The sequence below is a fragment of the Salarias fasciatus genome, chromosome 14 (assembly GCF_902148845.1).
Source record: "Salarias fasciatus chromosome 14, fSalaFa1.1, whole genome shotgun sequence".
NCBI lineage: Eukaryota > Metazoa > Chordata > Actinopteri > Blenniiformes > Blenniidae > Salarias > Salarias fasciatus.
The window spans coordinates 38,440,220-38,465,469 of NC_043758.1; the positions used below are offsets into that span (position 1 = coordinate 38,440,220).

Below are 25,250 nucleotides of genomic sequence, written 5' to 3' on the forward strand. Positions count from 1 at the left end.
GTCGTCTGATTACTTTACTTAATTAGCTTTAATCTGTCCTCTCAGCAAATACCTTCATATCGTTCAAACATCGACGGAGTTAAAGCAGAGGAAACATTAATAAACACAGGGACATCGAGACAAGTGGAGGGATGGAAACGGCCTCATCTTTAATAACAATGTGACACACACTCCGGATGCACGAGTTCACAGCATCGCTCAGCGCTGATTGGTCCTGACTCATCGGTGGACTAGCGCCGCATCAACAAAAACCAAATGTGTGAACATGTGAGCATGTGTCTCACTTCTGTTCGCCCTTTCAGGGGAACTTTGCTGTAATTGCCTGCCTGCAGGCGGTGTGTGTATTGGTGTTGGTGTGTGGCTCAGCCGGGGCTGAATCATATCTCCGGCTCATCTACAAGCCCCAACAGGCTCCTAATTGGCACTGTTGTTGACCGTGCTGAGGACACCCAGGTATTTGAATGGGTTATCTGCCGGAGCGAGGGATACGATCGCTCTTATCAGCTCCGGGTCACAGAAAACCGATTAGCACTCCGCCAGCCACACTGTCGTTCGGCGGCTCCCGAGAACAAAGGTGTATCTGTGTGTCTGTTCTAAAGATACTGATGACAGATAGTGTAGTTTGAAGTGCTCTGAATGTGTGTGTGTGTGTGTGTGTGTGAGAGAGAGAGAGAGAATAATAAGCAGAAAGCAATTGTGCGTACAGGCAGAGAGAGCCAAACAAAACACTAAGTGTTGATAACGTGACACTGAAAGCTGCCAAGAGAACAATTCTTTTCTCGTATGGAAGAAATCAGATGGAAGAAGTGACGAAAAACAGGAGAGTAGTTCAGCAGGCTTTCACTCACCTGACTGCCCTCCTTCTGCCAGAAGACCGCCGGCTGAGGGTTTCCTTTGGTTTCACAGGGGAAGCTGGCCGTGCGGCCTTGAGACACGATCTGGTCCCTCGGGCGGACGACGAACTGCGGCGCAGCTGCAGCCAGAGAGTCACAACGGCAGCGTTAGCATTCCAGCCGCGCTCGCCGACGCTACACGTTTCAGGACTTCAAGCAAAGGCGAGCAGAATGGGAGTGCCGGACAGAGCTTCCATGCAGGACCAACTCTGGCGTTTGGCTCTGGACACCAGGAGAAAGAGTGGCGGCCGCTGCCCTGTCCGAGCAGCTGTGGCCATTCATTCAGGTGAGGCTGGAGCTGAATGAATGACGGTCGCTGTGGCATTCACACAAAGAAGCGCCTCGCTCACAAAGTCGCCCCATGCCATCCAGAACCATGGTCAAGACACACACACACACACACACACACACACACACACACACACACACACACACACACACACACACACACACACACACACACAGGGTTAGGTGTGTCTGACTTTCCATATGTAAGATTCATTCTGCATCAGGATGCATCTCATATAAAAGTCAACATCTGCAGCGATCGGGGCGGCATCAGAAAGAGAGAGAGAGATGTGGAAGGCTATTTCTCCGTTTACCACACTTCAGCCTCGCACCTCTCCGTCAGAGAGAGACCAGCTATCAAACTTCAGAATCTTAGCAGCACGCCGCCTCCGTCGGCGTTCACGACTCTATCAGCGGCCAGACGAGTCGTCTGGCAGGCGCAGGCGGGACGGAGAGAGACGTTTCTGACTGACAACTTGACGGATCTGGCTCGATAATGAAGAGAGGGGAGTTTACACATCAAACCAACTTCTGTGTAGCGCCGCTCGTTTTTAATCCCAGACCTTTCCTTGAAGTCCAGAAAAAGACGTTTTTATCACTTGAGAATTAAAATAAAAGTCCAACCTATCAAAATTCAAAATCAGTGACCAGATAATATTGTGCGCAAGATTCTATGTGTATAACTTAAGTCAGAATATTATCCTGAGGTAATAAACTGCACCTAAAGCCGGTGTTTGTTTGCTCTGCACTGTCGCTGGTGGTCATGGACTCCCATGTTGACTACTGCCATGTTTGCCCAGATAAGACATGGGCGGCATGTCCCCAACAGGAGGCAGCGCCGCTCCCGCACAGATAATGAAAGTCAACAGATTAAAGAGTGGGTGTCGTAACCTCTGGCGAAGAGCACACAGTGGGCTGCGGGGAGTGTTTCCCTCAGGCAAACAAAAGAAGAAGAAATAAAACGTCTTTTACCGATTGTTGCAACATCTTTACAATCTTCCTGTTTCTCTGGGTTTTGTGTAAGACCCTTTACAGATAAGCCAGCTGGTTCCAGTGAGGCCAAACTCTTCCCATTTGGCTGCTTTCTGCATGTAATCCCTTTTTTTGGGGGGGGGTTGTGTGTTTGTCAAAGATACACACAGTTGGTGATGGTACAGATGGCACCAGATTTACTGCCTTTCCCGCTTGGCCTTGTGCAGCTTGGGTATCTGGTGGCTCTCTCAATGCTGGGCCCCGATACAGAGCGTCTCATCCTTCCCCCATTCTCAGCCTCTCTTCTCTTCTTCTCACCAACTACTCCCTGAAAATATGCTCCCCCATCTTAAAGACGCATGGCCGCCATGCCTCTCCTCACACGCTCTTCATTAGTGCCTTTCCTTTTCCCCGCAGGCTCTTGATGGCCACAAGCTCAGTTAAATTTATAGAACACGATTCACTCTTTGTTTTTAATCAATACTTATGACTCGGAGTACTGTCAGAGCGGTCTGAGTGATGGGAATGCTTTGCAGCTTTTTAATGGCTTCTTGCTCGTGGTAATTGTTTGCAGCTGGATAAAAAGAAATAAACAAATAAAAAGGTGTTCAGCAATATTTCACGCAAAGCAATAAAGAAAAGAGATTAGTTTGCATATCTGTTTTGGAAGAGCAGCTAATGTTGCATCGGGCGGTTTACAAGCAAAACTCTATTTTTATCAATCAAGAGTGAGTTCTCTGCTGTTTAGATGGATCACCCAGCGACAGCAGGAAGAAACACACAAACCAACCAACTACATTCCCATGAAGCATCATTCAGACGGCAGCATCAGCGTACACCTAAATCCTGCTGGCCTGAAGATAATCCCCAGTAATCTTTCTGCACTGTTGACTTTTGCTTGTGGATGATTGAAGTGTAAGAGGAATAAGACACAACAACAGGAACAACGCTGCTCATCCCACTCCTTAAAAAACAGACCGATAACCAGGATTCCCAGTTCTATACGACACGATGCCAAGAAAAACACTTTTCCTTACATGTGCTGCACCTTTTAGAACTCATACTGCAAGCCTCACCCTCTCTCTCTCGTTAAAATGGGAACGTTCACAGATCAAACTTGGAGGTAAATCTAGAGGAGGCTGGTGTGCTCAACTCGGTTCAATTCGGAAACCCTTAAAGACACATGAGAAGCTCCTTCCTGTCCCTTCCTGGAGGAAACACATGACCAGGAAGACATATTTAATTCATGAGCAGTCACATCTGTCTGGCGTGGAGAGGGCTCAGGGTAGAGCAGGAGTCGGGGTGAAAAGAACAAGCGGACAAAGAGGCAGAGATCCATTCAAAACACTCCTGCACAAACATTTCCTTCTCCCTCAACAATCCCACGTTCAGTCAGATTTTATTCAAACGTTGACAGCAATTACTGCCTCTTCCCAAAGGCAGATTGAATGTGTAATTTCCTCCATCTTCTTGAAAGCTGACAGTTTGACAATCCACTGCTGGTTTGGCAACCAAAGTCCTGCGACTGAGGCAGTGTGTGTGTGTGTGTGTGTGTGTGTGTTTTCTCTGCCAGTCAAGTCTGTCTGACACACACTTCTGCCACGCTTTGTCCCGCTGCATGTTTTCTCCTCAAACACACCTTCCTCTCATAATGCCCATCTCCAAATCACTCTTCATAACAAAACATCTCAGATCCAGCTCTACCTGGACCCACTGCCATCCGGAGGGAAATAAAGGAGGATTCCTCGCTCCGGGTTGTGGGGCTCCGACAGACAGAAGCCCGTCCAAAACTAACAGATCTCTTCCGGGCGCTCCAGAAATCCACAGATGGCCACAAGACTTGCAAGTTAAAGACGAGCTGGACCATATGAGACGACAGTGTCTGACATTGTTGGCATGCCAGTGTGCTCAGTCGCTGTAAAGAACCATGTGTTTGGACCGCCGCAGCGGCAGAGCGGCGCCGTGCCGGACGCCGTGCCGGACGCCGTGCCGGACGCCGTGCCGGACGCCGCGGTGCATCGACCAGCAGCTCAGGTCGGAGCTAAGAGATGAACACACACCACAAAAAAGGTCGATCTGCTACGTCTAGGTGAACTCTGAGAAACAGGCAGCGGCAGATTTGGGGGAAGAGTGAGGAAATAAACGGTGGTGCTGTAGCTATGAGGAAAACATTTCAGGATTTAAAAACCAAACATGTGTTCTTGGTTAGAGACCAACTCAACGCAAAACGTCGTCCATAGGTATAGAGATCCGTCAGTCTAACGAACGCTGAATGCTCCCTTGACTCTTTGTTCTGGATTTAACACACTCAGTGCACAGACACGCCGACACACTCTGCCAAATTGCCATTTGTTAGTAATCAATAATGTGAAGCTGCAAAGTTTATACTTGCTGACAGGAATTCAGAGAAAAGACAATTTGATGCAACATGTTAGTCAGGTACAGGGATGCTAAAGCCACAGTAACTGATAGTCAGGCAGTCAAAGGCAGTGGAGTGTATGGAGAAGGCATGCAGGATGGGGTCAAATCAGAAGGATGGGTACTTACCAACGGGGCGGGCTGGAGACACAACAATGGTGGGGTGGATACACAAAAGAACACAAATTAAGACAAACAAACAAAGCAAACAGAACAAAAATAACAAAATAAGACAAAGGAAATCAAAATCAGAATGAATGGCATGTGTTGCACAGTGTCAGCAGGACAGAGAGGCTGCAGCAGCATCGTTCACTGGGAAGTCCAGTCAGAGCGCCCACTGGTGGTCACACATATAGAGCCGCTTCAAAATCCCTGAATAACCCAGAGTTTGTGATCTGAGCCGTCAAATAGAGCCCTGGAACCTCTCTGTCTGCAATCATGAAATCTACAGTTCTATGGGCGGCGACTGTACAGCTTGAGAGAGAGAGAGAGAGAGAGAGAGAGAGAGAGAGAGAGAGAGAGAGAGAGAGAGAGAGAGAGAGAGAGAGAGAGAGAAAACATTGACAAACTGCCTTTAAAATGTTTCCCTCCTGAAGGAAGGGTCAGAGGTCAGAGTTCCTCCAGCCTCCAGTGTCCTGCAGAGAGCTGAAACACTGCGACAGTCTGCCTCCACAAAGATAAACTGGACCCGTGCTTCAGCTCCCTCTGGCCCCTCCGTGGCTCTAAAGCGCTCCACCGAGACCCCCAACACGGAACAGGAAGAAGAGCGGCGGGATGAGGAAAAATCACAGCTACAATGGTTTTATTAACCCGACAAACCCCAGGTGAGGCGCCTGACGGCGCGCACCAGTCATCTGTGAAATGGCTTTGCTGACTGGGTGGTTACAGAGGGGATGTTAGCATGGCTAGCAGACCGCCGCGATGGGGGGGGGGGGGGGTCGTGGGTCGACGCTGCACTTGGAAAAGTAAATAAATAAGCAGATTGATAGACTGTTTACGTCTGTAGTGTCTCTCAGCCACACAGGGCTGGACGGCGTCTCTGTCTGCTGTGGACGTGTGCTGCAGAAGGAGAACGGCGTTCCCTACCTCTGACAGTGAGCGTGGCCGAGGCCTCCAGTTTGCCCACGCGGTTCTCTGCCACACAGGTGAACGTCCCCTCGTCGCTGACGGAAGCCTTCTTCACTCTCAGCACGTAGTCCTCCTTGTCGTACTTGATCTCATACCTGCAGTGAACGAGACGGCGTCAGTAAGAGGAATCCCAGCTAAAGGCCAGCCCTGGAAACGGGCGCTGCAACATGGTTGAGAACAGAGCCGATATAAAGACATGGGGGGCCGCTGCGGTGCGGCGTCAAGCTCTGGAGTCCCGTTTTAAAGAAAAAAAGAAAACGTTCTGAATGATTACACAGTATTTTGAATCATTAGTGGAGGAAAAATAGACAATCCTTGTAACACCGACACACTCTGTGGGGCACAGTTTGCCACAGTTTCTTTTTCTTCAGCACAGTGAGAATTCTTCAATCCACGGCGGGGCTTTAAAGAAAAAGCCTGACATTATATTACCCGTCCATTGTAGTGTATTCCTACGTGCCATAAAACTCCAAACTTGTCATCCAGCAACTATTAAAAAGCCATTAAAAAAACCCGAGAGCAGCAATGTCTGTGTAACACTGAGCCAACCCTTCAGAGATTGAAAATGTCAAGACGGAGTTGTTTTAGGACAAACTGCTGCGGTCCTGTTCGCCGTAATGAAGAAATATAGCGCACAGTGCAACGATCTGACTTGATCATGTGTTTTTAATAGGATTTAGATGACAATGGCGCTCCGTGGCTGGAAGAGGGAGCCTGGAGAGCCTGGCTTCAGCCCCTCAGAGGACACTTGTTAGGGGGATGAAATACATCTGTGGTTTGGATTTCCTAAATGGACACGCAATTAGAGGAACCCCGGCGACTGGAGATGATATAAACGGGGGAAACACTTCAAGTTGCCGGACATGGCGTTGCTGTGAGGGAGTTTCCACAGCAATGCTTTGTGAAGCGACTGGAGTCAGTCTGCTCGGGTCCGCTTCCCCCGCCGGGGGAACGAATCCTCCGCTCAGCCGTCAGGTGAACTGATGGCTGTTTGCCACCGGCAGCTGCAGCACTCATTCATCCTAGTCTATCCACGTCTTTTTTTTTTTATTTTTACCCGCTGTTATGACGTTTCCTGAGCAGGTTTTCAGAAGCAGCTTTATCGAGGCGCATTCCTCTGCTGCGGCTGCCGGTTCCTCCTCTCCGCAGGTTCATGACTGAACGCTTTGTTTTACAGAATTCACGCTGCGGCTGTGAATGAGGCATTTGTTGTCGAAACTCAGTGAGGAGCATCCAAAGGAATGAGGCAGCACCTTTCCAGGTTCAACCACAAGCAGACGGAAATGGCTCAAGTCCCTGTCCTCCAGATATGATGAAGAGCTTGTGGGGGTGAAGACGAGCAAAGACTGTCAGGGACAAGTTGGGACAAACACTGGAAGAAATAATTAGAGGAGCAGGTGAATAAAAAAATGTTCCCTCTATTGTCAGTCAACAGAAAGCATTTTGCTCTCTGAGGCGAGAAGCTTTCGCAACATTGAGTTGACTCACGACTCAGATCTGATCGTAATGCCTAAAATATGCCTTGAACACGCCAGTGCCCACTCTGAGGTGTTGCTTTCATTCTACAGGTATGATCACTGGGAGAGTTTAGATAGACTGACACAAGAACCTTCATCCGAATTAAACTGTGTATACTGACCGATCTCTAAAGATCATAGTCAGTACTGAGATGAACCTTTACTTCAAAAATTCATGGTAAAATCTAAAACAGAAGAAAAGGGATTGGTTAGATGACTTTAAAGCACTGCTGCACAGGAGGAGCCACAGACGAGCACACGAGCCTCGTCTTCACAGCTCCTGAAGGCAGAAAGGATGCGAGGGAAGGGTTGTGTCTACATGACTGTCAAGATCTAAGTTTTCAGATGTCTTGAAGACCTGATCTCTTTCATTCACAAACACACAAACAATAAATGAAGAAATGCCCACTTTTCCTTAAAACGTCCAGTAAGTTTGCTGGCATACAGAAGACGTGCTTTTAAAGCCGTCACTCATCACAGCACTAGAGGTTCAAGTGTTCATTCAGATTCCCACAGTCCATAGAACACTACCACACACACACACACACACACTGGACAACATTCCTATTGTTCTTGGTCCCGTCTCCAGCAGCCTTTCAAAGCAGAACCTCGGGCTGGTCGGTGAGTTATTAGAGGGACGTGAGGCCAATCAATCTGTAATCAACTTTCCATATGGAATCAGCCCAGATGACAAGATGAGTGGAAATACTCAGGGATAAGAGGCGGTTGTGGCCACACACACACATACACACAGTAAGGGAACAGTAGCTCTTTATTGCGATTGCACTGGAGGGAGCTCTGGTCTCCATTAGGACAGGAATGTAATTGCAGATGTAGAAGGGCCGTGGAAAGGCTCGGAGAGCCAGGCTCAGCTGGCTCGGCTCGCCGCTGCTGTTCAGCTGACAGTGTGCTCACGGGCAGCGAACAAAGTATACAATCACCAACACACATCCTGACACATGCAGAGTCACGGACTCATGCGGGGAGATGAGGAGTGACGGGAATGCAGCAGAAAGACAAAACAAAAGCAGCATTTTCCTCGGCTGTCACACAGAAAGGCCGAGATGGAGATTTTATTGACGATACTTTGAAAACGCTGCATCTCAGAGACCTTCCGCATGGTCTCGGAGGATTCACCGTTGGAGTGGCGGTCAGGAACACAGTCACCCGAGTTTAACCTTCAGACTGGTGCCAATTCAATCACATTAAGAGAGTCTTATCTCCGGGTGGCGGGGATGAGTGAGCGACTGCGTTAACAGAATGATCCAACACGAGAGGACCTTATCTGCCCGGCCTCTCGGAGTGCTGCGAGCGGGGAGTGTTGTGCTGCCAGCTCGGAGCGCATGACTCAGACTCAGATACAGTCGAGTACTAATTCCCGCTCGCTCCTGGCCGGACCGCTCTGGCACAAAGTTCCTGCCGCGCTCCACTTCACCCTGACAGCCTGATCTGCTCTCATGAGGCCGGGACTTCAGCTCCTCCTGATCAAAGGCGTCCGGACTCTACCTGTCCAGGCTTTGTCAACCACAAGAGGGAATCCATTCAGCACTATCACTTCCCATCTCGCCCTTGGTCAGAGCTCCTTATCCTCCCACCGCCCGTCATTTCCCCACCTTAACCCCGGGCTCTGCGACCTGCTTCACCTACCGACAATCTTCTCCTCCAATCTCACCGATTTGAGTTGGTCGTCTGAAGCTGACTGAACGGTTTATGTTCATGTTGTTAAGACGCTACTGTTGGAAAACTGATGACGTTTCCCAGGCAGATTTTGGTTCCTTTAGCTCTTTAAAGCTGAATTACCTTGTTTTGAGTGTTTTTCAGTCGACCCTAATCACCTGCAGTGAAGGGTATTGAGCGCTTCACACAGACTGCATGAAACCAGCCTCCGTGAACAACTGTCTGCACTGCAGCAATATTAAAAACTCTCTTTTAAATGTAATTTTGTGCAAGCTACATGGGGCCACTCCAGAGAAAACTCAGCATTGTTTTAGGTTATTTATTGTTTTGGGCTGACAATTAATTCCCAGAAGTGAAAAGTTTTATGAACAATTTATTCCACAAGGCGACACACTGCGTGTCGGAGCTGCTATTTGTTTACCTGAAACAGATGTCGAGTCAGGTAAGAAAGCTGATTGGACACACGTTGGGTCGAGTTCTTCCCAGAAGTTCAACAGACTTAAGGTCAGAAAACTATTTAAAAGTGTTTCACTTTTCCTCACTGATGACAGTCAGGGCACTTTGGTTAAGAAATCATGAATGGATCAGGAATGCTGCTCATTAACAAACTCCAGGAAGCTGAGCTCCTTCCCGTCGAGGGTCTTGGTGTTTACACTGTGTGTGACACAGATGTGTTATTGCGACGCCTGCGAAATGCTCACACTGAGGTGTGTGTGTGTATCTGAGGTTTTTGCAAACCCTCCTAAAGTTTACAAAACGCTGTTCCTAATAATGTCTTTTAAGGACAGCTGTGTGTTGATAATGGCCGATCACCGCCGCCGGCCCCCCCTCCACTGACCTCCTCACACACGCCCTCATAAATACCAGATGGATCCACTTATATATCAGGCGGAGCAACGGAGACAGGAAGCGCCGTGCGCCGCCTCGCCGTTCTGCTGAGTCGCAGAGGTGAGAAACGACTGAAAGTGGACGGTCAGCATAACACGGGCGCTGCTGTCACACCAGCTTTAACAGCTCTCTCTCTCTCTCTCTCACACACACACACACACACACACACACACACACACACACACACACACACACACGTGCACGAGCCACACAGGAATGGAGTCAGATAGGAAGGCTTCCCTGACGCTGAAGGGGCCGGGCGGTGGAGGTCAGCGGGGACGGAGGGGCTGAATACAGATGGACTGCGGGACCAAAGGGGGCTGCGATAACACGGAGGAGAGGGCACGGGGCTCCGGAGCAAACGAGGGGGGGGGGGGGGGACCACAGCAGGTGGAAACGAGGGCCACGGAGCTGCTCGCCGCTGCCAGCAGCAGAATCCTCCTGCGTGCAGACAGCCAGACACTAATCTCACACTTCCATCATTCCACACTGTGGCACTTTCACAAACTACTAATTGGATTGAGAGGAAGAATTGAGCGTAAACAAATATGAAGGACGCCAATTTCAGCCAGATTACGGAGGAGCGCCGCAGAGATAACGGTGTCTGTCAGAATTTAAGCAGTACTTTGCTGCAATCCAGCTGCTTGGAGACAGATGCCGAAGATTTCCCCTGGGGAGAACGCACTGCTCCACCATCTGAGGCTAATCTCATGGATATTGTTGAAGAGAGAGCCTCGGCCCGGCTCGCAGCAGACTCAGGAAGGGGAGGTCGAGTGATTTTAATATTACATGTGCTGGTCAGTGATTTTAATCCTGCCTGCAGCTCACGTCTGATTATTCTCCCCTCGCCCCGGCAACAATCAAAGCTCCAATTACCCAGTGCAGCTCAGCGCTCCAGTTTGTTCTGTCATCGCTTAGGACCCATCTGAAGAGACACCTCGTCGCTTCACTTAACGACTTCGGCAAACAGTTCAGAGCGTCATGTGACTACACAGGAAGTCCAGAGTGTTTTCCGGACCTGACAGCAACATGAAGTCCTACTGAAGATGAAGGATAGAAGAAAAGCTCTTATGAGAACATAAATCCCACAAGCTGGGCGGATTTAACCCCAGCTACGTTACGCCTCCTGTTAGTGAACGCCAATCTGACCTCTAGAATACAAATCTTGAAATATTTTCATCACAAAATCGATTAATTTGATAATATAAACAGCATATAACAGCACAAAGGGCACCTTTGTCTTTTCAATAACAAATCCACTGAAAGGCATGGATTCATTCTGCATGTATCACACAACGGAAAGACGGTCTAGACGGAGCCGAGGTTATTTGAGGAATTCGCTCTCGCCGCTGGGTGAAGCAGACGGCGCTCCAGCTTGACTTCAGACTCTCTCAGATCGACGGGTGTCAGAATGGAAGGAAGTGCAGCCGGTCTGCACGCTTCCCACCAGACCTCCCGCCGGGTTCCCTAACAGCGTCCAGACACAGGCGGCCGGCTGTGGCGCAGCTGTAGGAGACGGACTGGAGACGGTCTGTGTCCAGCGTCCGCCGGGATGGGCTCCAGCACCCCGACACACCGAGTCCAGGATGGAAACTATGAACGACAGCTTAATGAAACCCATTTCTTACTGCAATCAAGTTAATATTCAGTGTGTAGTAAATTTTTAATCAGGGGAGAAGGATGCGGGGTCTGTATCGGCGGAGCACCTGTTTTCCCCTGACGTCTGAATTTACAGTTTCAAGCTATTTACTCTGACGTGCGCCAGATTGTAACTCTAATGGCTTCTCAGGGACATCGCCGGGGATTTCTCATCTTAATGTACACTGGGAAACCAGCTTTGACCTATTTTATAATGCAGCCTATTGATGGGAATCCAACAGGACAGTTTATTGGGATTTTTTTTTTTCTTTCAACAAACACTGTAAAACACACACACGGAAGTAAACAAGCGGCTGCACTGTCGTCGTCCTCTAATTGAAACCATTCTTGTTCTGTCTCTGTCTCCTTTTCTACTCCACAGAGGCTGAAACCACTGCCATCCTGGTGTGTTTTATGTCAGTGTGCCAGTGTGTGTGTGTGTGTGTGTGTGTTTGCCTGGGAGGCTGCTGGAGCCACTGAGCATATTAACAACCTGTTTACTCAGCTGAGGCTCCATTTCCCTTCTCGGCGGTGTAAAAGTAGCACACACAGGTCTCCTCGGAGAGCCGGGTTCATGTAAAGAGACCAGCAAAGACAAGTTGAAACAACGTGATGGCGAAGAGGCGCCGTCTCTTCTAAAGCTTATCATAATAAGGACAGAGTAACCTTTCAGGATGAAGAGCAAACCGTGGCTGCTCCCCGCGGCGTCTTGATCTGCGGTCCAGTTTTAATCCTGCGGCGAGGATCAGTAGCGATGCAGCCGGGGAGGGCCGGAGTGTGACGACACACTCGCCGCCGTTTCATTTCCTCTTCAGAGCACTTGCCAGTTATCAAACTGGAAACCGTTCTCGCGTGAAGAGTTTGAACGATTTCTCTGTCAGCGAGAGGAAGAAGGCCTGTTTGATGTTCATTAAGCGAGGATAAGCGTTGGGAAACGCAGGAACAGATCGTCACTTTCCGATGTGCAGAGCCCTCTTTTTGGCAGACGACAAAGGAAACAGAAATGAACGGCCGCTGCGCTCGCCTCTTTGCTTGAAAGCAAAACGTAAAGAATTAAATATAGACAGGAAAACAGCAGTTCTGAAGTCGTAATTAGAAACACTGCGATATTTATCGCTTTCTAATTTTGCCAGTGTCTGTTTTCCTGTAAGGCCAACCTTCAAAGGGCTGACGGAGTCGGCGAGGACGCAGGCACATGACACTCATCCCGCCGCGCTATAAATCTCTTAATTAGTGTGCAAAATGAGCTGATGTCCAGAGCCAACTCCCTATCAGAGCCATGAGTGAAATACTTTTATGTGTTTGCTTTGGCGCAGCGCTCGAGTCGCGCTGCCCAGTGAACCAAATCCTTATCAGACACAAACAAGCCGCCTACGCCGGGCTCCGCCGGCTCCGCCGGAGCGCGGCGCTCGCCTCCAGAGATGTCAGCTCCGCTGAGTGTGTGTTTTATGAGGTGATCCAAGTGGTGTGTGACTGGCCTGCCGGCTGAGGACGGAGCGCTGGTCTCTTTGAAGTCCACTCCTGACAATGACACTGCTGTTGACTGAGTCCAGTGACTCACAGTGAAGCCACACACACACACACACACACACACACACACACACACACACACACACACACACACACACACACACACACACACTATCACCATATCATCAGCGGCTGCCTCACAGGAAGCGAGCGGTCGTGCCAGTCTCTCCCTGCAAATTACAGACTCGCGTTGCATTTTCGTTACATCAGTGTGTGTGTGTGTGTGTGTGTGGAAGCGCGAGGGAAGCCATGCGTCACTCCTGTGGGGACGAACGCGGCGAGCGGGGTTAAACGTGTGTGGGAGGCGGTGATTATCTCCCTGGATGCGAAGGTGTCGGTGCCAAGCCTTCCTCTGAACAGCTGCACCTGCAGCCAGCCGCTGGAGGTCACGTCAGCCGCGACTCGCTGTCTGTGTGCATCTCCTGTCATTCTGTCTCGGCCTCTACCTGTCCCCGGTTTTCTTTTCTTTTTCCCCGCTGCTCTAAATGTCTACCTTCCCGCACGCTTACCTGTCACTCAGATTTAATTGTCTGGCTCAATATGTGCCTGACTTTCCGGAGGCCTCTCGGTCGACACGAGGCCCCGCCTCCCTCCGACCGGCAGGAGAAGCCATTTCTGGCTGGATGTGTAATGTGCACGTGCACGGCCTAATGGGGGTGTTATTACCCCTCGCACAGGAGCAGGTGAGCGGCGTGAGTTATCATTAGTTTGAAACAGTCACAGCTCCTCTGCAGTCTGGTTCTCGGCTCACCGTCTGGCAGGCAGAGAAACCTACGCTGAAAATTAGTGGCTGGTTTTCAACATGGGGGAGAGACGAAAAATCATCTCATCGCTGTCTGGAGGAACTTATTTTCTTCTAAAAACAGAGGCTCGGGGAGAATATCTGCTGAAAGTACATACCTCCCACGAGGGACATCAGTGTCATCTTTCCTCCAGCGTACATTGGGTTGAGGGTCTCCTTGTACCTGGCAGCGAAACTCCACCGTCTCCTCTTCCAGGACCACCTGGTTAATGGGCCTCCGGAGGAAGGCTGGTCGCTCTGCAGGACGGGCAGACGCATTCGTTATTTCATTATGGCGGATCCTGGCTGCACATGGCGTCCAGGCAGGAGCTCTCACGGTGGTCTCTTCCTACCGAAGCATTCCCACTAATCACTCACGTTCTGGTTTTTTGGCAACTTGAGGTCATTATTTATTTCACATTTTCCCATGATCATTACATGGGGAAGAAAAATATCTCTAACTGAGCTCCGCAAGAAACTGAAGTAAACTGAAGAAATGAGGTTTAGATAATTAAAGATTATGGCAAACGCCAAATATGAAATGTAATGTAACTGCTGGTGATTTTATGTTAAGCTAGGTGTAATTACTGATTAAAATCCATGAATGGAAAGCGCTCTGCATCAGGACGAAGCTTAAACAAGTTTCCTCCGCCCTGAAGACGCATTCCTCACCGAAAACAGTGACCTGCGCCGTTTCGCTGTCTCGCTCGCCCACCATGTTGGTGCCCACGCAGATGTACATGCCGGCGTCGCTCTTCCTGGTGTTGGAGATCATGAGCTTTCCTCCTCGAATCTGAACAAGAAAAAAGTCCATCTGAACACTGTTTCCATCTTCCTGTCATCAGCATCAAACGTTTGGTGACGGAACATTCCAGGAATCATTTTTCCCACTAAAAGATTCAAAGACATTTCTATTAAAGACAGTTCAGCACTCACAGTGATCCTGTCATCCTTGTCGTCGATCCGCAGTTTGTCCTTCTTCCAGTAGATGGTGGGTTCCGGATGGCCTCTGGGAGGAACACACTCCAGGATGGCCGGCTCTCCCGCTGCTACCACCACATCCATAGGGTTCTGTCTGAAGTCGTCTCGCAGCACTGCGGGGGGGGGGGGGGAACAGCAGACGCCGTTACAGAGTGCAGCTGTGGAGCACGGATCATATTTGAATTCTGATGCCCGGACATTTAATTCTGCAATTTTTAAAGTGTCTCCCTGCAATTAGGTGCGAATGCATGCCGCATTTAACAGCGGCCATTTAAATGGGACGTGCAGCTTCATCTGACTGGGCGAGCACACATGTGAAAGCTAATTGGAGCTAATGGAGGTCCCTGCAGAGGGAGCAGAACAAACAGAGCCGCAATGCCCTGAAGCCTGATGTCAGTCACTTGTGAAAGCTCACTGGGGGTGCAACACTGCTTCACTTCGCTGGCATCGATGCACACACACACACACACACACACACACACACACACGCACACACAGCCAGATACCAGTCAGACGCATGTTAACGCACACCAAACAAAGCAGCGGGTGGTCCGATGAACAACTGTGGCCTTGTATCTAATCACCCCCAGGTAGGTCTTTCATCACAAAGATAGCCTTTCACCCCGAACCGTGTTCAGTGGAACACAACACACCGGCTCATTATCACACACACACACGGAGCTGCTGTCACACAATAAGCAAACAAATGCAAATACGGAAGCACAAACACGCTCAACTCGCTGCAAGAAATTAAACACAACGGATTCAGAAGCTGCAGCTTCCATACCAATGAGAGGCAAAGAGACTAACGGGGGGTCAGAGCATGAAACTGGGTTGCTGCAACTCCCCTGCTCCGTGTACTCAGATGTCTCGACATCTAATCTACAATAAATGCAATTTGTGGAGGAGCACTTTAGGAATTTTGGATTGCGCAGCATGTCCATCAGCGGAGCAGCGAGAGACTGGAGTGTCGGATAAAAGGACTGAGCTTGCTGGGAGATACTGGAAGATGCTGGAGGAGGGCTAAATTAAGGGCAGCACCACAGGTTCTTATGTAAATCCGTGTGGCACAGGGAACAATGGCGGGGAGGCCCGGGATTATAAGAGGGGATAACTGGTCCCTGCGCTCCAGGCCTCTCTCATCTCTTCATTCGCTCTTCGCTCCATCTCTGCAGAAAGCCATACAGCCATTGTCTTCTTATTTATTTATTTAGACCGAGGGGAAGGAGAGTGGAGGAAGAGAGGAAGCTTTCAACCCAATTATCCTGGGGATGCACAGGGGTATGGAGTGGGACTTTTGTGTGACATGAATTCAAATGAAACCTTTACACAGGGGTAATAGGAGGGAATACAGAAGAGCCAGAGATAGAGGTTTTCTCTCCTGTGCAGCGCTGCCCTCTAATCTAAAGAGCTCAGGTAATTAGCCAGCTCCAGCGCGCCGGACCCCCTGGCCAGGGTGGGCACAACAGCCACCACCGCTGGGCTCTGCTGATTTGCATTACAAACAGATGTCCTGCTGTTTAAAATCATAGCCCGGTTTGGACCGTACACAGGCTGCTGTTTTCAAGATCACGTTGGATTTAATTGCTCCTTTCCATTCACCGCTGATAGCACCCACGGGATTTTGTCAGAATCAATTTCCTTTGAAACAGAACAGTGACAATAGGACACACATTAGGTGCATCATTACAGTGCTTGCGCCGCGCCGTCTAATCTAATCTGACGCCGCTCCGTACGCCACAGTAAACGCATCCCTGCCCTGCAATCTAAATAAAATACAGGACAAACAGAAAGCATGGATAAACACAGGACAAAGGAAATGGCCAGAAACTCCTGGAAATAAGATAAAACACCTGTTGAGGACATATAAACACATGAATACACAGAAGGAACGCCAGTGAGAGGAGTATGGTGTGTGTGTGTGTCGGCTCAACGCAAAATTTATCCAAACATTCACAACATAGACGTGAGAAGGAGACAGCCCAAATATATTTTGGTGTACTATTAATCCTACACAGCTGGGGTCACGAAGGTCATCAGTCCACAGGTAAATACTCGCCCTGTCAGTGAGAGGCTGGCCTTGCCTCATAGCAGGAACAGTCTGTATCTCCAGCATGCTTCCACAGTCGCCTGCAGGTAACTGGATGGATGGAGGCGTAGCATCATGAGCAGCAGGGCAAATGGACGCTCTCACATTGTAACGTGACGGTTTTCTCTGTTTATCCATGAGAGCAGCAGTGTGTTTGTGTGTTCGCTGTCAGCAGTTGAACTCTGGCTCCAGCTCTCCGGCCCGGAGGCATTTAGGCCCGAATCATCCAGAGAACAGAAGGTAATTGCCTTTCTATCCCCCTGAAACACTCGGCTCTACCTCCACCGAAAACATCCCGCCTCCCATGGAGTTTCAGCAGGCCTCAAACTCTGCCGTCTTGCTCAGTCGCTTATTAATATTTATATATTTTTACATTTACACCTCTCTGTTGGCAAGTGCTACATCTGTCAAGCCGGCTGCGGGCTAAAAACAACCCATATCTGAAAAAATATTATTATTATTATACGCCTTTTTTGCCTTTTTTATTTATTTATTTCCTGAATATCAGAGGAGTGGGCTGATTTGAATGAAAGAGCATCAGGCAGGGGGCAAAGCACAGCAGATTTGCAGTGCTTTAGCTGGCACTGTTTCAACCCCGCAAACTTAAAGTGGGGGGGGGGGGGAGTCAGGTTGCAACTTGTGCTGCAAAACAGCCACGGGGTTGAAAACGGAGGTCTCTGCCAAAATAAAAGCACAAAGGAGACGCCCACACAGTAACTCTGTGCAGCAGACTGTCCTCCATCAGCAGGGGAGGACCCTGCCAGCCGCGGCCAGGAGACGTCTACATCTGTCTTCAGCCACGGACATCGGCGCTCACTTCCAGTGAGAACGCATCGTTTCTGTGTTTTTATCTCAGAAAAGCTCTGTGTTCACACAGCAACAGCAGAAGAACACTGATAATGATGCCGTTAGCTTGCCAGACCATGAGGTGGCGCTGTGGGTTGTGTTTGCAGTGAAATCACACACACATGTCAACAGTACTCTATGAACATAAACAACACTGAATGCTGTTGAGGCAAATCTCAACTGTAAAACTAGATTATGGACTAGAAGTCAGGACACCCTGGACGCCATGTTTGCCACTCCCGCTGTCCCTCGGGGGCGGAGTCAAAACATCTCAGAGAGCTTCCAACTTGGGAGTTTCAAAATCTTTCAGTAGTTTCAGTATTTCAGCACCATTTTTGTGTGAACAGACTAGGGATCGACCAATTGTCGATATTTTGCATTCGGTGCGTATCGACATCGGCCTTTTATTTTTCAATCCAACGGCTGATAACAGATCAGTTTGAAACCGAACTATTTTGGCAGCCATGTCTCTCTGTCTGGAGCCGCCACTCTGCCTCCAGCATCGTCCCGCCCACAGTTCCACATGATTGGTTACACTCAGAGCTGCAGGGCCAACAGCCAGTCAGCAGTGGAAGCTGCATGCACAGTGCCTGCAGAGCCATAGATACATGAGCGTAAAGCCATAGATACATGAGCGTAAAGCCATAGATACATGTGCACAGAGGAGAGGAGAGAAGAAGCTTCGTCAGTGAAATAAACTCTGGAGAGAAGAGATTTGTCTCCTGACTGGCAGATTAATGATGTAAAGGCTGAATCCTGCTTTCCTGACGGACGTGACGCCGTAACACAGTAAATCACAACATGCATTACGAAAAAAAAGTCTTGCTAGCTTAATGCTAAATCCTATGGGAAAAGTCATTGACATGCTAACAGTTAGCACAATAGTCGTGGAACTTGCTTGAAGGAATTAAACTCAGCAACATTTCAGTTACTGAATACAAAACACTAACGCTAATTACTTTAATACTAACAGGCAGATATTTTCTTCTCTCAGAAAAAGAGGAACAACAAAGAAAATCTCTGCTGCTATGCTAAAAAACAGAAAAAGGAAGTATCTACCAAAGCTCGAAAGGCTTTGTTACTATTCAAAAATTTGACACCAATATTTTCACTTTTACTGTAAAGGAATAACGGCTGTAAATATCATTCATTGGCCTCCTTGACTACCGGTAATCGGTATCTCTAAAACACACAAAAAACATGCGACAAAAGTTTTGTATTTTCACTTGTTTTTGTCGTCAGGTAAAATGCAACAGCATGAAAAAAACAACATAATATGAGGCACAGGACAAAAGAAAAAAGCCGGACAGAGACACATGGCACTGCAAAGAGCCGGTGTCTCCTGTGTCCATTTGCAAGGACAGGATGTGGAGAAATATTTTGTGGCACACGCCCTCTTCTCCCACCAAAGATATTACTCAGTGGAAAGTGACACGGCTTGTCGGGAAGATTAGTGGGGAGCCTTGACTGAAACGTCCAGCCTGCATACTGAGATAAGTGCTGACAAACACATTCACCTGCAGGAGCGCGCCTCTCCTCGGTTCACGGAGGTTGCCCTCACTGCCACAACACCGCCGGCGTCTGAAACCGATTTTTTTCCCTCACAGTTTTGACATTCGCATCACTCTGATCGACGTTGTATCGTGGACACACAGAAACCGCCAGGCGTGCCGAAGCGCCGCGGGGCCTGGTATCTCTCTGTAATACTCCAAATGTGAATGTTTGTGCATGTTTGTGCTGGTTGTTATTACTTTTCTCTCCCTATTTACTGCCGAACAGACCCGCTGTGCTTTCATAGATATTCTCCCGGGTCGGAGGCTAAGAAACACACAGGGAGATTACAAGAGCTGGAGGCCCCGGGCCATACCCCGGCACCCGAGCCCACCGCCCTCTACCCACACTCTGATTAGAAAATAAGCCATGCACACACAAACTGCGAGAGCTGTGGAGACGTAGCTCCAAGCTATAATATCATTTTATTTGAGTGTTTTTTGCGCTTCATCCGGCAGAGTGCCATTACAATGCGGCCGTTCTCAATTCCACCCTCGGAGAAAAAGAGAACATATACGTCACTCGACCAAACCGATTCTGGATGTTGTAGCTGATGTTGTGTATTACTGTTTATGCTGAAGGCAGGAGATGGATAATACCCCACTTTACAATACTACACAGAGAGGAGATGTGCCCCATTTGTCCAGCTCTGACTTGTTCATTTGCCCCCCCACCAGCCAGCGCTAACCTTTGCCCCCCTTCCAGATGTAGAAATTACTCCCACAGCAGGCGGGGAGGCAGCAGGTTCACACATATCCCCCGTATCCTTCCACCGGGGGGGCTGCGGGTCAGACCAGAGGAACAGCTGCAAAAATATGTCCGTCTGGCCGAGCCCAAGGCTGCGCCTCCTCGGAGATCTGAATACAGACGCTCGCCATTAGCACAACACATCTCTGTCTGTCTGCCTCATTATCGCCGTTATCGGCGGCCATTCTGGCCTTCCTTCCCCTCCATCCTCTCAGTTAATCATTTTTGGCCAATCCCGCGGCGTTGTCCCGCGCTCTGTCCGCCACTCACTTTCATCTGCTTGTCAGCGCTGCCTGCTCTGACTGCAGATGAGCCGCGGCAGATGAAGCTATATACATGCACCGCCAGCCGTTCTCTGTAGACCATGGCCAAGCCTGATATCATCTCCACCACCATTCTCCCTATCTGCAAATCCCCAGCTAAGGGATTGTAAATAACACTGTCACTTTCCCAGATAAGATGCAGGAAATATGGAAAATAGTGGAAGTAAAGAGAATCATATGGCGGGCAGTAATATTATAGAGGGGCAAAATCACAGGTGGCGATACCGTATGAAATGTGCGTCTTTAATAGAGCCTTGGAGGAAATAAAAGAGGCGGCACTCCCGCGCAATGTGGTGAGAATGCTCAGGGAAAAAAATAAAGGGAGATTTAACGCAACACAACCGGGGAAGATGAGAGGATGGCTGATCAAGGTCAAAGTGAAGAGGTGGCGATGAGAACAAAGGCGGGGAATAAATGAAGGCTGAATGGAAATGAGGATTCCATCACACCCGTACCCCTGACTTTCTAACTCTGCTTCAACAGATAAGCCTCAACAGACATCTTTATTTAAACAGCAGCGCCGTTCAGATCTCATTTTTCAAACAGCGTCCTTAATGTGGCCTAACAAGCCCCCGAGTGGCGCCCCGGTGACGGGCCGGCCCACCGCGGGCCAGTCTGCAGGCCAGGAGCAACCTGTGCTGTTGCTCCTGAGAAACAATACAATCAACTGTTAATGAACCTCTTTCCTTTAACAATACCGACACACTCATACGCACACATTCACGCGCGCACACTCGCACAATTCAATTTAGCCTAATCCATGCTTTATGGTAATGTATAGCTCATTAAAATGTTATTTAAAAACTCATTAAAATTCACTTGAAGAAGTAATGGCTTCATTACAGTAATATGCTGAAAAGCAAAGAAAAAGACAAGTAAGGACAAGGAGAAGAAAGAGAGCAGAGAGCGACAGCTTTCTAATCACTTAATTGTGTCTAAAATGGAATACATTTGCATAATAAATAATGATGTCCTCCTTTCTATCTTTTCCTATTCTCACACGACGCTGTAATTAACAGTCGCTACAATTAAAGATGCGTTTTGTCAGAGAATGATGTCGGTGGCCACTGCGGCGTTACCCGGCGCCGGGCCGCGACGCAGACTGTGTGCTGAAACTGGAGCCGGCTGATACTGATGAACAATGCGCCCGTGGGCCTCTGTGCCTCCTCCGATAAGGCGAGATGTTGAGCTGATGCTTGTGCTCGGTCCAGAACGGACACTTTACAGCCGGAAGGGGGAGTAAGACGTGAGGGAGGCACCAGAGGAAGGTGGTGGTGCTGGAGGAGGAGGAGGAGGAGGAGGAGGAGGAAGGGGGGCTGCAGATGAGAGCGGGATTGATTTCCTGCCAATTCCGGCACAGAGACGGCGGAGACGGAGGTAGTGAGGCATCGTGATGGAGCAGGTGGGTCTGCTTCCTGCGCCGGGCAGAGGAAGGAAAGTGAGAAGCAGTACTGGTCTCAGATCCCGGGCAGACGGGCCAGCGTCTTGGAGAAATCGCTGTGATCGGACACACATCGTGATCACTGAGAGCGTTTGTGCTGAATCTCAAGCTGCATTCTGGAACGTTAGGAGAGCCCGAGCGTGGCCGCTTCATGCTGCCTCACATGACATCTGAAGAGCTTCGCTCTTCTCCCGCTCTCACCTGCAGTGTGGTAGTTAATATGTAGAACCGCCCACAGCTTTCCTGTGTGGCCGTTCAGCTGGAACAGATGTCACATCCGTGGCTCCACAGCTAAATGTGAGGGGCGAAGAAGTGTGTGTTCCTGTGCTGCTTAAGCTGTGGCCTAATGGCATTGAGCTAGTGTCCTTCCACAGGGAAAGATAATCCCCAGAATGCCGCTGAACTGTGTCCAGGCGCAGAGAACAGGGCTGGACTCCCTCGGAGACTGAGAGTTTCTCATCCCGTCGGACTTACACGGACCTCGCCGAGCGAGAGTGAAACCCCTGCAGCCCAGATCTGTCGTCCGCCGTGCCAATCTTCATATAATCTGTACCAGCTCTCCCGTCTTCCTGCTTTACGCCGCAGCTCCTTCCCTGTCAATTTTATTGTTTTGCTCTATAATTGGATTGGCAGTAACGGTGAGCAGAGCGCCGTTAGGAGCTTGTAAAAGGTGTCACTCCGCCGTGGCGGCCCCGCTTTAATTAAGCTCTCGGCTGGAGTTGAGCAGCTTCTGTCTGGCTCGGTCTGATGAGCCCCGAGTGCAAGTGGGCTCCTCAGGGGGGACGGGGGGTTCCTGTCCTCAGCCTGGCCCAGGAAGACACAGAGGAGCCTGGTGAAAGCCCCGTGTGTTTGTGCGTTCGCCCTCGCCTCGTGCTCATTGTGACAGAGCCCCACCCATCAGCGTGTGCGCTCGTGTGTGTGTCTGTGCAGATGCAGAGCCTGGCCGACAAGATGGCGGCCGCAAGTGGTTGTAAAGAGGGATCTAAACAGACGCGACGTGGAACTGTCTCATGCCGCCGCCGTAAACTCCAAACCGCTCCTGCGTCACTGTCCCGGGCGAGTGTGAATCTGAATGCGAGGCTGACGCCGGAGGCTCGGCTGTGAGTGGCATAATGATCAGGGGGTGTTCATCACAGCCCCCCCCCCCCCCCCCCCCCCCCCTCAATCCACCTAATGGCCTCTTCAGATCGCCTGTCCCTCAATCAATACCGGCAGAGAGACAGCATCCCGCGCCGACAGACACTTTGTTGGCGGCTGTAGATAACAGGTGACATATTTTCCATGGCGGGAGTCACCCGGCCGCTCCGGCTGAGGACCTGACAGAGGACTTTGAACCCGCTCCGATATCTATCAAATGTAAAGGTCTGACCGTTTTCCAGGTGGGTGGCTCGTGCGGGACGCGCTGCAGGCAGATTTGTGGGCAGAGGAAGGCTGCGGCGTGTCAGAGGGGCGAGCAGAGGCGGGGTGTTAAATCACACACCGCCCAGATGCAGGGACATTTAAAGAGATTTATTGATCGCTTTATAGATCTTAACTCTTGAGGAAGAGGAAAAAAATTAAACTGGATACAGAGATGACCTTTACAACAGCCTCGCCCATAGACAGGTATTTTTTCTCCCGTCACATTGGTGTCCTGTTGTGTGTGAGTGTGTGAGTGTGTGTGTGTGTGTGAGCTGTTTATGATCGAGGAGGATGAAGCAATTCACCATTTAGTCAGAGAGCAGCGTTCAAACCCCCCCCCCCCTCGCATACAAACAGCAGAACTCTCACCCCAAAGAGTCTGCTGAGCCATGATTGAACGCTGCACATAACATCTAAATGCTGCTGCCTGCTCAGCAGATCACCGCTACATTAGGCCCACCTCAGCATCACACACTCAGATACACACACAAATTACAGCGTGGAGTGTCGGTGCCGCGGAGGAGAGCGGGGCAGAGCGCTAACGACGACCCGATCGCTCCATACCTCACCCAAATGGAAGAAATCCCACTCGTGTTCGCTTCCCCGCGTGAAGACATCTCTCAAGACGACAGAGCTTGCGAACGGACACAGGAGACTCACGTGTTTGCACATGTACATGCAGTGTGAACGACTGGAGGGTGGCTGCTGAGATGCTCTGAAATTAACCAGCTTAGTGGAGCATTTACAAGATTTATCATGTTCCGGCGTCTCTGGAATCGTTCTGAGGAGGCGCTTCACGTCTTTAGAGGATCCATACAGCAGCCTGCCTGTTTATTTCACAGTACAATTCATGTTAATTGCCGTACAGAGGAGTAATTGTCTTGGTTCCATCTGTAATCAGCTTACTGCCTCAGTGCAGATGGCTGTACCTGTGCGCCGGGCTTATGTAACCTGCGTGCTAATGGGGGAATGCTGCTCATGTCAGGGCGCCGAGGATGCTCACCCAGGTAATCTGGCCTGTTGGAAGCATCAGTGTGTGTGTAAATCTATCCATGCTTATATTATCATGCAAATGGGGAACGGTGTGAAACACGGCAGCGGCTGCCGAGCTGCAGATCAGCGCAGATCGCTGCGTCGAAACCATCCCTGCTCCGGTCCTCAGCGCTTAATCCCCGCCTCGCCGTTTATTCCCATCCTGAAACAACAAAACGCTGATGAAACAGGGCCGTTTCCGGCCGTGTGAGTAGCCCAAAGTCGCTCGGTGTCGGCAGCGGCGTGGAGATGTGAGGTTAATTATTTAGGCGAGGAAACAAAGCTAATGAGGCAACTTCTAATCCCGAGCTCTGGAGCTCTGTCAACAGTATCGACTGCATTGCAGATGGGGATAAGATATCGTTGGAGGGCACCGATGACCTACATAGCAAGGACAAGACAGTGGCTCAACGGCAGCACGGCACAGTGATCCCACAAGTCTCCCGGGCAGAGATTCTGCAGCAGAGACAGAAAACGACACAACAGTGAAAAGATACTGGGTGTGTGTGTGAATATGTGTGTGTGTGTTTGTGCAAGCATTCCCGTTTATTCCCCTTTCACACACACGCACACACACACACACACACACACACACACACACACACACAGCGTCTCTTATCTTTACAGGCCCGGGCTTCTTTACCGTGACCCTGTAAGAAAACGCAGTCCGCCGCAGCCTCGCGCCACTATTACCGCTATCTGCTGAGCAACAAGCGATCAATACTGATTCCGCCTGGCAATTAGCTAATAATTCAACGAGGGAGGCCTGTACTGAGCCGCAACTGCCTGATAAAAGCTGAGAAGGGAGTCAAGCATTTAAGGGGGGGGTGACACGACGTGTGCAGGGGAAGATGGTCGTGACTGTTCGATACTGAAGCACCCGAGTCCGGATATAGCGGGAAAAACGAGGGTGATTTCCTCTCAGAGACCCGGAAGCTCGTAGTATGAATTTGAAAATGAGGGAGAATCAGGAAATAAAATTCCTTACCAATGAGTAATCAGGTCTGTGCAGCAAATATACCGATGTCCGTTCACATTCAGTTCATTTTAAATAAACATGTTTTTCAATGAAAGCTGGTTGGTTAACCCACTGACGCCTGGCCGCCGAC

The 25,250-nt window shown here is 49.7% G+C and overlaps 1 protein-coding gene across 1 annotated transcript in view; it reads right to left on the bottom strand.

The window, feature by feature from the left end:
• Positions 1–25,250, bottom strand: part of robo2 (roundabout, axon guidance receptor, homolog 2 (Drosophila)) — a 146,334-nt gene that overhangs the window by 38,877 nt on the left and 82,207 nt on the right. Inside the window, exons 3-8 of the mRNA XM_030109043.1 lie at positions 14,667–14,824; positions 14,403–14,523; positions 13,850–13,988; positions 5,658–5,794; positions 4,701–4,712; positions 849–973 (exon numbers count right to left, since the gene is read on the bottom strand). Of these exons, the coding sequence (XP_029964903.1) occupies positions 849–973; positions 4,701–4,712; positions 5,658–5,794; positions 13,850–13,988; positions 14,403–14,523; positions 14,667–14,824 (692 nt within the window). The remainder of the gene's footprint in view (positions 1–848; positions 974–4,700; positions 4,713–5,657; positions 5,795–13,849; positions 13,989–14,402; positions 14,524–14,666; positions 14,825–25,250) is intronic.